The following is a 15,156-nucleotide window of genomic DNA, read 5'->3' on the forward strand; positions in this document are numbered from 1 at the left end:
ACACTTGTGGCTTGCCCGGGGAGTTTCGATCCCAGCCACTCGGGTGCGCCACTAGATGCACCCCTGAGAATGGTTCGCTTCAATTGAACGCGTCCCCCTTGCCCCTTATTCGCCTGGATGGGCAAGAGCTAGACTAATCACCTGTTAGCCTAAGAAGTCTTGACATGTCGCCTCAGGACATATCACATCGCATCGATGTTCTCATGATGCTGATGTGCAAAGAACAAGTACTTCAAGTTGTAGCTTGGCGGCACATTGCACAGATCCTACATGAAAAGCTTTCTCGGCTTCCCCGAAGACACTTCTTTGGTTGGAGCAAAATATGGCAATGTGGCTTTAATTTGGTAGGTAGTAATTTAAGCCGTAATCAGCCAAAAGAGCGACGTAAGATGATGACTAAGATTGTATTTCCCCCTATCACAGTCCATCCCTTCCAGGTAAATCAAATCTGGCAAACGATACCCATCGGCACTATCGATCATTCCACGATCTCGCCAGTCGCAATTTCGACCAGCGTTCCATCTGGGGCCTCGCGGCAGCAGTAGCCGGGGAAGCTGGAACGGCCCTCTCCGATGTAGCCCCAAGGGGGGTCGCACGCGTCACCGCCCTGGGCGAGGTTGTCCCTGTTGAGCTGGTAGATTCCTGAATCACCTCTGCACACGCAGACGTTGGGAAGGCAGCAGCGAGGTGAGGCCCTGTACATGCCAGGGGGGGCAAGCCGTTAGCATGCGTCCTCGTCGAAGGCAACTGGATTCTGTTTCTTCCTTCGCTACTTACACGTTCCAACACCCGCTATCGCGCCGGGACTTGACGGCGGTGGGGGTATTCATGGGCGAGGCCGAGATCAGTTGGGCCGAAGCCGCAAGCAGAGCAAAGATGGATGACTTCATGTCGAGAATAGTATGGGAGTGAAAGGTTCTGTTGGTTGCTGTAGGGGGTGAGGAAATTTGATGTTCAACTGCCAAGGCAATTCAAGCCACTTTATACTCCCACACGATGAAAACCGCCGAACCATGAGATTACTTGCATACGACAAGTTGTACCTAGTTACAGAAGTGTAGATGCTTCGTATGGAATATGGCCCGTTGGTGGTCCGAGGCGACGTGTGACAGAAGCACCTGCCCACGTAGATGCCGATCCTTCCTAAAGGTCTGATAGCCTTTGACCGACGATTTTCGGTCTCTCATCATCTGACATACATGAGTCCTGAAGAGGCAACATAGAAAGCCGTGATAGGAATCCATGCCTGCCTGGCAGGTCGTGTGATACACGCACCATCTGGGGACCGAAAACGGTCATGATACCTACTAGTAGTTGCAGCCTGCTTGGTGTAGCTAGGTCGCGATTCGTATGTTTCTCCGCCAACGGGGGCACGGGCCGTGACTTATTCCCCCGCGGCGCAACACCTCCTATAATTTCGGGATCACGTGAGACATGGCCGGTGCCGCTATATCGAGCGACTTCTCTTACGACTCAAATCGCGGCGCTCCGTCCTTCTCTTTGCAGACAGCAGGTGCAGAGAACAAGTGGGACCCCCGGCCGGGCTTCGGTGTAACGTCTACGGCGCAGCCTCGATCTTAGTCAGATCAATAGAACAACCAGTGGAAAGAGTTGGGGCCTCCGGAGTTCGGCACGGATACAAACTGCAAATTGGTGTAACATATGTTGAACCAAATGGATCACTATCCCCGTGTTACATTCTGGTGGGTGCGATGGAATCCTTCTCGAAAGCGATGCTGCCGAGAGCAGTGAAAATACCTACCTACCCACCTGATCTGACGTTAGAGCAGTCCGAGACGTACGCCCTTCTTAAGCCTTCCGCGAGTTAATTACATGTTGTGGATTCAGGTCTGTGGGAGTGTGGGGGAGAAATGCCACAGAATGCAGCGGTTACACAAGGGCAATCACCTTGAATATGACTGGCGACCGAGCCGTGACGAATGAACCGATATGTGTGTAGAGTGCTGCCCCAACAGAGAAGTAAAGGGAAGCTTGTCCCCAACCCTAAGGTCTACCCGCTATGCAAGTAAGCCATGGTTCTAACAGATTATCACACGCGGCAAGAATGGGCTCAATAGATACAGGTTCTGGCATCGCCCCCCAGTGTAACTACTTATTTAGCAATCTTTGTCGCTGTTTGCCATCAGCTGTCACCCTCAGTGAGATCCATTCAAGTAAGCCAGAGCTTCCTCTCCGGTTAGCCCTTGCGCCTCCTGGCCCCCGGCTTCGCGGTCGCAGCCATGATGACCCCCGTTCACAGCGTCCTGGGTGACCTGGTAGATCTTGCCTGTAGGGAGGGGGTTAGAGAGCTTGGTCTATGTAGGGCTAGCCACCGGCTCGAAATGATCTGTTGCGGGCCATAACGGGCAGACCGAGGAAGAAATACACAGTGCTGGAGTAATGCATAGGTTTAGATTGAAGTTGTTCGTGTGATGGTGTCCGAGGGGTAGAGGAGATGCTTGGGAGGTGATGTTCTCTTAACATGGGCTATCGGAACGTATTTATAAGCGTTCTCCTTCTCATGTCTCGAATGTCATCATGTGGTACTTGGTGTAACTATTTGCTCACATCCGACTGGTTGCCTATTGAATCTCTCCATCCAGCCAGTCGAGCGAGGGTGGGAAGCACGTCTCATCCCTAGCTACATAAATTTAGCCCCCACGGACCGGATCCATTACTTCCTGGGCTATCTGAAACTGCGTGGACTGCGATTTACGTTAGATGAGATGCGTGTCTTGTCCCCACAGTCACTGGTCGCGGGTCAAGTAGGAATATGTTTTTCGTATCTGGGTGTAGCAGCCATTCTCGTGATAGTCGCTGCCACTCATGACGAATGAGAGGTGGATTAGCCCATGAGTACATATGTTTGGTTTTCTTGTTTGTCCATGTCAGATGCCCACATAGGATCGGGTACCTGGCATATATGGGGACTCCATTTCTAGTCGCGGAACTCTTCAATAAGGGGTTATGATTTAGAACTCTTTTACCAGTCACAAAGATTGCTGCCATTTGTATTGTGGTCATGAGTACCGCGTGATCAGGTACCCGCAGTAACAGTGTCATTCGGGCTGACCAAACTAATGTGGAAATACCCATAGGTCATTCGAATACCATTGAACTGCTTATTGAACATATAATTTGGACATCTCCCGGGCAGTCTGGAAATATGAACTACACCCGACCCTCGTTCCGGCCATACGGGCCGATCAGACTATCGTTATCCCCTTGATGGCGACGACGCTACCTTTGGTGTAATAGGTACCTACTGCAGATAATCGATACGTTAATAATAATTATGCTACGACACTAGGTATTCCCGAATATATACAGGACGGGTGCGTGGCTGCCAGGATAGCAGTTCGGCAAGCAACGCTGCTTCCGTCTCCAGCTGTTATTGAGCGTAGCTCCATGCTTCTGCTCTTGATGATATGGATCATCACGGATCTCCATTGCTTGTCGTTATTCTAGAGTCCGGCAACCAGAACGAAGTCTTGTCTGCCCAGTAAAGGAACAACAACGACGGTTGTATGGCTATCCGTTGCAGTCATCTGGCGGTGCAATCGCTGCAACCTGCGTTGGGCCTCCGATGTTCCGGTTGTTATTGTGCTTAGCGCTCCATCATGTATCAGTTCAAGATTCATAGCGTGAGATGAACAAGTGGAAGTTGCGAGGATGGACGAGACCTCAGAAACTCGAAGTTTCTTGGCTCTCCGATTGATGAGAAGGGTGGTAAGCTACTGTAGCGATGGGTAAAACAGGACAGTTGAATACGGAAGCCCCTCTGCATGAGAAGTTACGGAGAATATAGCGTTCTAGATGGGGGTCTCAGGGGTAGGATCCCCAAGGCATCAATGTGTGGTTGCAATGCAATGCATAACGGCATTTATATGGTGTCTGGCCACTAAGGTAGGTGGGCTTCTGGTGCCGTACGTCATATTGGTCAATTGCAATCTTGCATCGCCCGTTTCGTCGGTAGGCCAAGCACTTGGCGGTGTGGGTGATGCTCCAACCCTCGCTCCCGTTGTGGGAGCGAAATTTTCACACCGCTAAAAAACGTAGACCTGTGCCGCTGGCGAGCAGAAACCAAACATGCACTTTTTAAGGCGATTGGTTGCCGCGCCTTCAGAACCCGAAATTATAATGTGGTTCAGTTGGTTGGGCCGCGGTCCCATCAACCAGTTGCTCCGAAGCTCGTCGGGATGTTCCTCCAGCCGCCCTACCCGGATCTCGGTTCTACAAATAAGCGACTACCTCCGTGGTCTTGGGGCTAGACAAATTCCATCATCAGGGAGATCAACAACTTCAACCAGAGGACCCGCAGCGACCGCGATTCCATAATCATTCCCAGCCATGAGACCACAATTCTCCCTCGCCGCGGTGGCGTATGCCACCCAAGCCCTCGCCGTCTGCACCAAATGGGAGCCCAGAGGTAACGGCAGGACGGACCCCCAGCAAGTAAACCTCGACGACATGCACGTCCTCGAGCGCCTCGAGTGTCCCGCCGGCCACGGGAAATGCCGCCTCCCCGCCGCCAGCGAGTACCAAGTGACCGCGCGCCCCTTCATCACGTTCGGCGGCACGGTGGTGCACGGCGGCGAGCACGAGGCGTCCGCCCTCGCCCACGACGAGGCCGCGGCTATCTACCGGATGGCGGAGAAGGCCTACAACGACAAGGAGGCCAAGCACGCCAACGGCAGCGCCGCGCCGACGCGGTCCGTCAAGTTCGCGCCGCTGTCGGGCGCCGTCAGCACCGCGGACCTCGGCGACTCCTACTTCGACGTCGACGAGGGCGACTGGGCCGCGCTGCGGTGGGGCGCCTACCACGTCTACAGCAGTGGCGTCCTCGGCGGCTGCTCCAACGAGACGCTCAACGGCAAGGCCGCCGAGGTGGCTGCGCCGTACTCGGGCCCGAAGCAGAACGCGACCCAGACTCGGTTCCTGGATGGCTCGTGGTCGAAGTCAAGCAATAAGATTGGAAGTGACGACACCAAGGACGACGACGAGAAGGATCCAGAAAGTGGGGCTGCCATGATTGCCATGGGGCCGTTCTCTTGGTCGGTAATCGGGTTGGGTGTTTTGGCCCTGGGTCTCGTGATGTAAAGACTATGGTCCGACATCTATCATTTTCCTTCCTGTGTACTTCAATACTGCAACAGAAAGTGTAATCACACCGTGTTATTTCTCGAAACCTTCAAACTAGTTTCTCGAGGCTTCTGTTCACACATTAACATCAGACTGACTCAAAATGTAGGATGGGTGTGATTTAATATGGATCGTGAATAAGTCGTTTTGACTAAGTGCTCAAATCGCCATGCAATATAAATACACTGCGTTCCTAATTCCCGAAGGTCTTTGGACCTTAACGCTGTCGCCCATATACCATTTCAAGCAGCATTCAAAGGGAAGCGAAGTATATACCAGTCCACCTACTGATTGACCATGTTTGAAGGTAAACCCGAAGAAGAAACCGTATCTCCCTTCCCGCCGAACCCTGATGTGGAGATAGCCCGCATGAAACACAAGGAAGAAAGGTCGCTGCCCGCCATGCCGTCCAACGGGTGCGCCCTGTCTGGGGTACGTATTCCTTACTGGAGGTCGTCCATCATGCCATGCCCGTACAGTATCTAACTTTTCTCGGCGCTCTTCTTCGCGCCATGTTTAGGCTTCCAGCTGTTGCCCGCATTGTGGCGCACCTCCAGGCTATTGTGTGCCAGGCTGCCTCAGGTAGGAACCGCGGCATGCTCACTTGTTGGTCGAATGTGAGTATATCTCCGCTATATAAGGTAGAGAGGGATATCAAGTTGGCAGCGTGATAGGGAAACAAGGTCTGAACCGCGATGATGTTTTTTTTTCCGTGACAGAAATGCATTTATCCTCGTTTCGTGGCTATAGTGGTGTCAAGCCACCCATACACGTGCCACACCCAGAATGGCGATAGAAGGAGATTAGCGTAGACCAAGCTACTTCGCCGCATTAACTCCTCGCATTCTCTTTCGAATGCGGTTGCCGCAGCATTGGATTTGATCATATTCCATATTGACTCTCCACGAAAACCTTCCTATGCCAGCCTAGAAATACGAGTCATGCGCCGGATCATTGCGTGGCCATCTCGTCCTGCCGTCTCTGCGAGGTCTACGTTGCTGGTGAATGCTTAAAATCCAGATTAGGCCCCATGGATTTGGTCCATGTCTCTTCCTTATTAATATGGGTATAATATCGCTCGCTATATACAGGCTGAGCTATGATGCCATCTAGCCCGCCATCGTCAAAATTGTGGCGGGTACCAGACCCGGGTCCTACTTGATCACGCGCTTTCTTCCCAATCATGCCGCTTCTCTGCCTTCGCTAATGCCAGACCTACATGAATCAAGAAAATTCAAACGCCATATAAACTCAATATCACACTCATGTATCGCTTCGTTTTCGATATGCATGCGCGTTCGTATGTATTGTCCCTTGGATATAAGATCCAGCTACATTAGTTTTGCTGCAGCCTTAAGAGCAAGTGCTTCTCGGAGCTTGATACTAGTGACGTGCTTGACTAGAGAGGACTCGGAAGCTTGAGCATGAACAACTAGCCCTGCACAGCTGCCTCAAAGCCCAAACCCTCCAAATGCGTTCGCGTCTGGTGCCGGCGCCTCTGGCTGCTGTGGCGGCAGTTGTGGCGGCAGCTCACCGAAGCCCTGCAACGGCTGCTGCTGCTGCTGCTGCGGTTGGAATAGCTGCCCGAAGCCTAACGCTGGTGGTTGAGCCGCGTCGGGCTGTTGCGCAGGGAAGAAGGCCGGGGGCGCCTGAGGCGCCTCAGGAGGAGGATCCACGGGGGCCGGAAACTCGACCGCCTGATGCGCCTCGGCGATCTTCTTCTGCTGCTCCTCGGTCGACAGCCGGCCGAAGTCGGCAATGTCCTCGTCCCAGCGGCGCACGCAGTCGGGGTTCCAGTTGCAGCGCTCGACCTCGCCGTAGACGGGGTGCGCGAAGCGCGCGTGCCGGCTCGGCCAGTTGGAGGCGTGGTAGTGGTGCTTGACCAGCGCGCCGCGGCTGTCGTGGTTGCCCGAGTCCGAGTGGCCCTGGCCCGCGGCGAAGACCTCGACGTTCTGCACGAGGATGCGGCTGACGACCTTGGACTCGTCGAGATCGTGGAAGTCGGCCCAGGTGATGGTGTGGCTGCTTGCGGTCTTGGACTCCTTGCCCTGCTGCTCGTTCATGTAGTCCAGGATGGCCATGGTGAAGGCCGAGGGCCCCGTGCCGCTGATGACCTGGTCGAAATTGAGCACGATCTCGCTCACGGGCACGTTCTGGCTCTCGGCGATGTCGTTGAGCCAGTTCATGATGTTCTCGACCAGCTTCAGCATGACGGGCAGCTGCGGCTTCGCCATGAAGGTCCACTGGCAGAAGGACTGCGACTTCTTGCCCAGGATGGGATGGTCCTGAAACTGGGGCTGGTCGATCTCGACGCCAATCACCATGTCGATGTCCCGCTCGTCGTACCTCTCTGGGATGAACCTGTGGACGGGCCGCAGGTCCTCGACGTCGATGTCGGCGTAGACGCCGCCCTCGGCGTACATGATGAGATACCGCAGCAGGTCGGCCTTGATGATGGTGGCGTTGACGGTGCGGTACATGTCCACAATGTCTGTGCGGCCGAATCCCTCGGGCCCAAACTTCTCCTCCACGTAGTTCAGGCCATTTTTGTCGGTGAGGACCTCGTAGCGGTACTCGGGGTTCTTCACGGTCCACGTCTTGGCCGTGTTGAAGTCCCGTTCGTCGAAGGAGTAGGGGTCTATCTTCCAAGTCTGCCAGATCTTCCGAGGAAATTTGGTTCCTTCAGGCCCTGTCATGTGATTCTTCGAAGAGGGCCTGCTCCCCTCTTGTTGAACACGCTCGCTCGTTTTGAGGACGATGGCAGTATATCAGCGTTCAGAAACAGCAAGACGAGGCAAAGGCATATGGCGTAGACGGGTATCAACCTCCGCATCTGCGTTGGCACCCGGTTCCGCAGCACGGCCGTGGACGAAGCCAGCCGCGGTGATAGAGGAGACATTGGCGAATTCATGGTCAAGAGAGTGTGGTGTGTTTGGTAAGCGAACGACGGGGTAGTATTAGCTAAAGCTCAGTAGGAGTTGGAATTTCAGGACGAAGACATCAGATGAAGGCCGGTCTATCCATGACTTAAAAAATCCCGTCCCTAATCTGGAGAGCCAATCGCCGCCGGGCACTGCTAGTACACAGCAACAGTTGAAAAAACAGATACTGTAATGTTTCTAGCACCCAATGGCGAGGAAGGGTCGCGAAACCGAATTTTTGGCATGAGCGTGGTGAACAAGGTTAAACTCGGCAGCCTATGGGTTCACGGGCCCGTCTCATCTTTTAGCTGCATCATGCAGTAGTTTTCGTCGCGGTTGTGTGAGGCTGTGGCAGGTCGCCCGCCGACGGCAATGGTCAACACTAATAAACAGACAGGGGCACGAGGGTAGATAATGGATGTGTTATCTAGATTGGCTCGCATATCCCATGCCCGTTAATCTGCATGTGGCTTGCGATGTGTAGTTTTGCTCTGGAGTATGGAAACAGGTGTGCTTGGCAACCTCCGGCTGTTGATTTGCATGGGGAGAAGGCGGCCTTTCTTGCTCGGTGTGTATTGGTTCGATCTTCAGACCGTGGCGTCGCACTGAATCCCGGATTTATACTACTACCCAGCCAATCAGATACGCGCATATAATCCGCGGATGGCGATCACTGCTTCGGTGGCAATCCAGGAACCCGGCGGCCTGCATATTGCGGGCATGAACCTAGAGCATCAGAGTTCACATGCCGCCCAATGACTTGGGCGTGCCTCGCAGATTCGCACCACTTCAGATGTGGCCAACTCCCGCTAAGGAGGTAATAGTGTGGATTGTGGCACAAGTTTGGGCATCGCCGTTATTTATCGATGCTGGCTTTTAGTCGCGCTACACAAGGCAAGAAAAGGAGGGGTTCTAGCCCGTCCCTTTCTCGGAGATCCCCCAGCATTTCCCCTTCCACTGCCGGAGGCTGACCCTGACTCGATTATGAACCATCTCCGTAGTCCGACGCTGGACATTTCCTAATTAAACCAATTTGATTAATTTGACTTACACCGAGCTACACTTTGCTGCCCGCAATTTCGTTTCCAGGTTCCTAGTCAACTTATTCACTACGAGCTCAGAGATCGCAATCTCGTGCAAAGCCCATCAGTCCATGCTAGATTGCACCCAACTGTCATTGGTGTATTCATGTCGGGTATCTTATTCCAAGTTTAGTCGGGAACAGTTCATATCATATCTACTCAACCGGTCACCAAAGTCCTTAAATGTGTATATGGATGCATCGACCGGCAACCTCCAGCAGACAAAATCGTCAGCAACAGTCCATTTGCTGTCTATAAGTTCTGTCTATTCAAGCACTGCGTCCAGATCTCCAAAGAAACTGCCTGCGCCGTTGAGGGTACCAACTTCCCAGATGGCCAAGATGGAAAACCAATTCAACGGCGGTCTTCTGGACGACGTAGACATGGGAGAGATGGAAGCCAACCGAACCCCATGGGAACCAGACTGGAAGCCCGCAACTCAGCTCCGCCTCCGCGCAAAGCGAACCCTCCTCGCCTGGGCCTATCTCGTCCGCCGCCTCGCCGCCCCCTTCCGGCCCAAAGCCGGCAGCAGCGGCAGCAGCAGCAGCGCCTCGTCGCGAATGAACCTGCGCCCGACCGCCTGGCTCGACGGCCTGCGCGGCTTCGCGGCCCTGCTGGTCTACTGGCACCACCACGAGCTCTGGGCGCACGAGCCCAACGGGCAGCGCCGCTTCGAGCACGGCTTCGCCTACGAGGGCAACTACCACTTCGCCGCGCTGCCCTTCTTCCGCATCTTCTTCACCGGCGGCCACTTCGCCGTGTCCGTCTTCTTCGTCATCTCCGGCTACGTCCTCTCATCAAAACCGTTGGCTCTCATCCACGACCGCGAGTACGTGAAGCTGGGTGATAACGTCGCGTCGGCGCTGTTTCGGCGCTGGCTGCGTTTGTACCTGCCATTCATCGCTACCACGTTTGTCTATCTCAGCTGCTGGCGCGCCCTGGATCTGTGGATCTACGATCGGACCCCGCAGCGGACGTGGGTCGACGAGGTTTGGAACTGGTACATCGAGTTCAAGAACTTCAGCTTCGTCTTTAATATGGGCGGATTGCCGTGGTTCTCGTACAACTTCCACCTCTGGTCCATCCCCGTCGAGATGAAGGGCTCCATCGTCATCTACACGTGCCTACTGGCCTTCTCCCGGTGCTCCAAGAACGCGCGTCTATGGTGCTGCGCGGCGCTCATCTTCTACTTCATGTACATCACCGACGCATGGTACTGCGCCATGTTCGTCTCCGGCATGCTGATCTGCGATCTGGACTTGTTGGCCAAGAAGCAGAGGCTGCCGCCCGTTCTGTCCAGGCCGAGTTCGGCGAAGAAGTTCATCTACTACCACCTCCTCGCCGTCAGCTTCTACCTAGGCAGTGTTCCGAGGCGAACCGAGACGCTCTGCTGCTGCGCAAAATGCGCGGCTGGTACTACCTGTCGTTCCTCAAGCCGCAGGCCTTCTTCGACTGCAAGTGGTTCTACCTGTTCTGGGCAGCCAGTCTGCTCGTCGCCTCTACGCCACGCGTTCCCTGGCTCAAGTCTTTCTTCGAGACTGGGTTTTGCCAGTACCTTGGGCGCATCTCTTACTCACTTTACCTGGTGCATGGGCCGGTACTCTGGACCTTGGGGGACCGTGTCTACACGGCCGTGGGATGGCATCAAGAGGCACAACTAACTAATCTGCCTCACTGGGTGGACAAGGTCAAGCTGCCTAGAGCCGGGCCTCTGGGTTTAGAAGTATCGTTTCTTCTACCTCAGCTCATTTTGCTCCCACTTACAATATGGCTGGCGGAGGTGGTTACGAGGGTGATAGACGAGCCCAGTGTAAAGTTCGCTCAATTGCTGTATTCTAAAACTGTGCCTCGGTCAGACAAGAAGTAGGTTGGAAATAGTACACGAGGGTCTCCAGAACAGTACAACCCATAGCTAAGAATAACGCGTAAACATACGATTCAGCCCAGCTGCGGGTAATCCTTGTTGTTTGCCTACATTGTTGCGGTTCCTATTCCCAATTGGTGCATCGTTTAACAACAGCTGATGACTCCGGAAAATTTCATCCAATAACCTCTCCCCCCGCCCACGATATCAGACGTGCGGGGTGCATGGTGACGAACAGCCCATAGTTTAATGCCCGGTTCTGATACACGCCACGCCCTGAGCGCAGCAAAGTCAAAACGGTAACATTCTCGTGTCCTCCTGCATGGATCGCCCCAATCGCGTGGGGTTGATGCGCGGGAGGGGGCGTCCCTCTACTACATCGGGTAAGGGGCAGGGTCGGGAAGGTTGGGCGGAGCATGGAGCTTCCCGGTGCAAACAGCCGTGTCCGGCAGGGTTGGTGTGGCTTGCCGAAGGAACCCTATTGGGAGGCCTCGACACCCTCCAGAGTCGTGCGCATCATCACCGCGGCGGCCTGCGGCCTGCTGACTGGCACCGCGTGCACACCCAAGCCCTTCACGTCGAGTGGCGGCCTGTCAGGTTTTCGCTGTGCTCCATGGGGCTGATGCAGGTTCAATCTGCCCGAAACATACCTAATCTAATACTGGGCAACTATTCAACAGCATCCGCAAAACGGTGCCGCATACGTCTGGAAGCAGCCATCTTCTGCCTTAACGGGAGAGTTGACACCCAACGATGCCGACCACGAAGCATTGACTCCCCAATTGGTATCCCTAACTATCAAGAAGCCGAGGTTGGTCTCCATTTTCCGCTTTTGGTGTAACGAGCCGCTGAACAAGGCAGCGTCTTATCTTGGTAATGCGTTTTCGTCCTGGCGCACCCGAAAGAAAAGCCATGATAGGTAATCTTCGCCGTGTGTAACATGCCTACTGAGAAGAAGCTTGTACCACGTCCGGAACCCAGGTTACACTGTCTTATCGAGGGAATCCTCAACCGGTTCGTCAGAGAAGGGAGAATTTCGGGGTAGCCGTAGAATACAATTCCCCCTTGCTTTGAAAATCAGGTTAGCATTTCACAGATCGAAGATGCTCATCCGGGAAGCGCGGCGTTTGGTGGGCATCATTTGCATTTTGTTGTTCATGAGCTATATCGGGGTCCGGCTATTCGTCGACAAGAAGAGTATTGATAGCTTGATCGGCGATGCCCTCTCAAGTTTCCATGGCGATGCCGGCCCAGCACCACTAGCCCAGCCCGTCAGCGACTCTTCCAAACCCCAAGGCTCAGCCGCCATGGTCAGTCTCTTGGAAGAAGTCGACCCCTTCGCCCCCCACAACGAAGTCTTCTCCGTCTCGACCAAAGACAAAAAGTTCTTCCCCATCCAGTTCGGCGCCCAGCGCGCCATCAACCCCAACATCATCCCGCACCCGCTGCGCGAAGACACGTGGATCATCGTGGCCCAGAAGTGCAAGGGGCCCGAAGACCAGCAGACCTGGTTCACCGAGATTGTGTGCAGCGCCGCCTTCACGGCTCCCGACGCCGATGACGGAAACGGCACGGCGTTGGCGTGCGACGGGTCCAACAAGGACGGCACCCTGTCGACGCTGCCCATCGCCGCGACGTCGGGCGACAAGTGCGACGGCGACTTGGCCTACTTCGGCCTCAACGTGGGGCCCCACGACGCCCGCGTCTTCTTCGGGCCCCGCGCGCCCTACGCCCTCTACGGCTCCCAGTCCGCCTTCACCTGCTTCGGGCAGTGGGTCCAGGACTTCCGCGTCCTCTTCCCCTGGGGCCTCGACATGACGCAGGAGCACCGGTTCAAGCTGGGCACGGAGCTGCAGCGGCCGTCGGCGGCGGCAGCAGCTGGCCAACCATCCTCGCATTACTCCCGCGTCGAGAAGAACTGGTTTATGTTTTGGGACCGCGAGGACCGCGTCTACGCCCACTACGACGTAGCCCCGCGGCGCGCCTTCGCCGCCCTCCAGGAGAACGGCGCGGCCGGCCCGGACCTGGCGCCGCTCGCCCAGGCCACGGACGAGAAGTGCCTGGCGCGGCTCCTGCCGAAAGTCGCCCCCACGCTCGAGTCGATCCACCAATCGACCAACTCGCTGGCCGTCACGCTGTGCCGCCGCACCGACATGGCGTGCGAGCAATCCGAGGACAACACCTTCGTCTTCACCCTCTTCCAGCACAAGTCCTTCTACGACTTCCACGGCGTCTACGAGCCGTACGTCCTGCTGTTCTGGCAGCGCCCGCCCTTCGAGATCTACGGCATCTCCAAGAAGTCCATCTGGATCCACGGCCGCGAGCGGCAGCGGACGCCCGACGAGCCGCACCAGTCGCAGATGTTTTACGTCGTGTCGATGAGCTGGAAGGCGCGGGGGCAGAAGTACCATGGTTACCTCGACGATGTGCTGTTCCTGGCTTTCGGGATCGAGGACGAGAATACGGGGGGCATCGATGTACTGGCGAGTGACTTGCTGAGAGGTCTCGGGCTGTGTTTGGATGGTTGAAGGAAGTGACCTAGGCAGGCCTGATACTGGTCTAGGTGAATTTCTAGTTTAGTATTCCCACTTTGAGGTTTTTCAATAGCAATTGAGCCTATCTGTTGTTTTTACGTGGGATTTAGTGGAATGACAATCAGCCTTTGTTCTCCTCCATGAATTCTGGCTTCCTCGTTATCGGTCGCCACCCTGATACCCTTCTCTGCCAAGCAGTGATAGGCATCAAACATTCGACTCGGGGGTACTGCTAATGAGCTTACCAGTGGGTTGGTACCAGTTTCATTTCCAACCATACAGCCAACCATCCGGTACTCCCGCCCGCAAAATTTTATCTCGTGGTGTTGCTGTGTCATGGGCGGCCTACGCAACATTAAACCAAGGTACGGATTGTTACTCTACTGGGGCGGGATAGTCGGGAAGTGGAATAGTCGGCATGCGGAATAGCAGGGACTAACGTGTGACGTTTCTTACGCGAAATCCGAAAACTGAACTATGGAATAACAGATGATGATATTTAATCGTGTCTAGAGAACTCTGGCAATGGCGCATAAGTTGCTGCCATCGTGCTCTTATCTGGCGGTGGTGTCTCTTCAGTCGAAACCATAATCCCAAGCTTGCCCTCACCCTCGGAACCTTTGAAATCAGGGGTCTAGGTTCAATTGGGCCCGACCAACGTGGAAGATGGGTCTCCCGAGCAGCTTCAGGTCTGGGCGACGCTCCCTGTAGCCTAGGACTTCCTCCCCACGCAACTCCATCAGCAACTGGGAAACCATGGCCCACCTCAGGTTTCGGAGGCGCGGTATGAAAATGATGTCCCGACTACTCGTCGAGCGCCCGTCGCCGGCCGCGCGCTGCTGGTCCAGCGACTCGATCCACTCGGCGTAGATCTCCCAGGTGCGCAGATTTGGTAAGATCGTCGTCAGCCATTCGCCCCACCGTTCGTTGGTGGAAAGGCTGACCAAAAATGGCCCATCGAGGCTGGATGCAAAGGCATCGTCGTAGTGGATCGCCAGATGCCGGATCTGGTCGGCCCCCGCGATGCGGCCCAGGTCGTCTCGGTTGATCCCGCGGCCCAGCACAACGAGGTCCAGCTGGGGCCGCCACCAGACGCCGGGCTTCGCACTCCGCGGGCGCTGGGTATAGTCACAGTCGAAGTCGGAAGACCCTACTTTCTTCGCGGCGCCCCAGCCATAGAGGGACCGGACTGTGCCGGGGAATTGGAGAAAGGCCGCCCTGGAGGCGGTGCACGCGGTCAGGAGGCCCGATTCAAAATATACTGCGCCGTCCTTGTCCAGTCGCAAGATGGTAGGCGCCGCAGCTGCATGCTTCCATATAAGGAGCTGGATCTCGGCAGAAAAGTCGAGGAAGCGCGTGAACGGTGGCGAAGAGCCCCCAGGCAAACAATCTCAAGGGTATTTTTGCTCCTCATCAAGGGTATATACAGGTGGTCGGTAATGAGTGGAAACCTTGGGGCTCATTTTGTATAGTGTTCAGTGATTGCAGGGTGTTGGTATACTTCACATAAAGAGATGTCAAGAGAGATTACGACGGGGATAAGTGGCAGAAGTAACAAAGAGATATAAGTAAAGCCGTCCCCGATGTACCCAAGAATACGTGGAGGCCATGAA

The 15,156-nt window shown here is 55.1% G+C and overlaps 6 protein-coding genes across 6 annotated transcripts; 3 read left to right on the plus strand and 3 right to left on the minus strand.

Moving 5' to 3' along the window:
• Positions 1-478: 478 nt before the first annotated feature.
• PG986_004196 (uncharacterized protein) lies at positions 479-890 on the minus strand (the record flags this gene model as incomplete). The annotated part of the gene is made up of 2 exons (XM_066840418.1): positions 479-695; positions 778-890. 2 exons carry the CDS (start codon positions 888-890, stop codon positions 479-481), a joined length of 330 nt encoding a protein of 109 aa, XP_066703045.1.
• Positions 891-4,350: 3,460 nt separating this feature from the next.
• Positions 4,351-5,100, plus strand: PG986_004197 (uncharacterized protein; the record flags this gene model as incomplete). The annotated part of the gene is made up of 1 exon (XM_066840419.1): positions 4,351-5,100. One exon carries the CDS (start codon positions 4,351-4,353, stop codon positions 5,098-5,100), a length of 750 nt encoding a protein of 249 aa, XP_066703046.1.
• A 1,493-nt stretch (positions 5,101-6,593) lies between these two features.
• Positions 6,594-7,838, minus strand: PG986_004198 (glycosyltransferase family 32 protein; the record flags this gene model as incomplete). The annotated part of the gene is made up of 1 exon (XM_066840420.1): positions 6,594-7,838. The coding sequence occupies one exon, from the start codon at positions 7,836-7,838 to the stop codon at positions 6,594-6,596; it is 1,245 nt and encodes a 414-aa protein (XP_066703047.1).
• Positions 7,839-9,477: 1,639 nt separating this feature from the next.
• PG986_004199 (acyltransferase 3) lies at positions 9,478-11,012 on the plus strand (the record flags this gene model as incomplete). The annotated part of the gene is made up of 2 exons (XM_066840421.1): positions 9,478-10,488; positions 10,509-11,012. 2 exons carry the CDS (start codon positions 9,478-9,480, stop codon positions 11,010-11,012), a joined length of 1,515 nt encoding a protein of 504 aa, XP_066703048.1.
• A 1,100-nt stretch (positions 11,013-12,112) lies between these two features.
• On the plus strand, positions 12,113-13,537 carry PG986_004200 (uncharacterized protein; the record flags this gene model as incomplete). Its single annotated transcript, XM_066840422.1, has 1 exon — positions 12,113-13,537. The coding sequence occupies one exon, from the start codon at positions 12,113-12,115 to the stop codon at positions 13,535-13,537; it is 1,425 nt and encodes a 474-aa protein (XP_066703049.1).
• Positions 13,538-14,169: 632 nt separating this feature from the next.
• On the minus strand, positions 14,170-15,006 carry PG986_004201 (uncharacterized protein; the record flags this gene model as incomplete). The annotated part of the gene is made up of 2 exons (XM_066840423.1): positions 14,170-14,868; positions 14,971-15,006. The coding sequence occupies 2 exons, from the start codon at positions 15,004-15,006 to the stop codon at positions 14,170-14,172; spliced, it is 735 nt and encodes a 244-aa protein (XP_066703050.1).
• Between the last annotated feature and the right edge of the window lie 150 nt (positions 15,007-15,156).

The sequence above is a fragment of the Apiospora aurea genome, assembly GCF_038362705.1.
Source record: "Apiospora aurea strain CBS 24483 chromosome Unknown utg000003l_segment0_segment0, whole genome shotgun sequence".
NCBI classification, from domain to species: domain Eukaryota; kingdom Fungi; phylum Ascomycota; class Sordariomycetes; order Amphisphaeriales; family Apiosporaceae; genus Apiospora; species Apiospora aurea.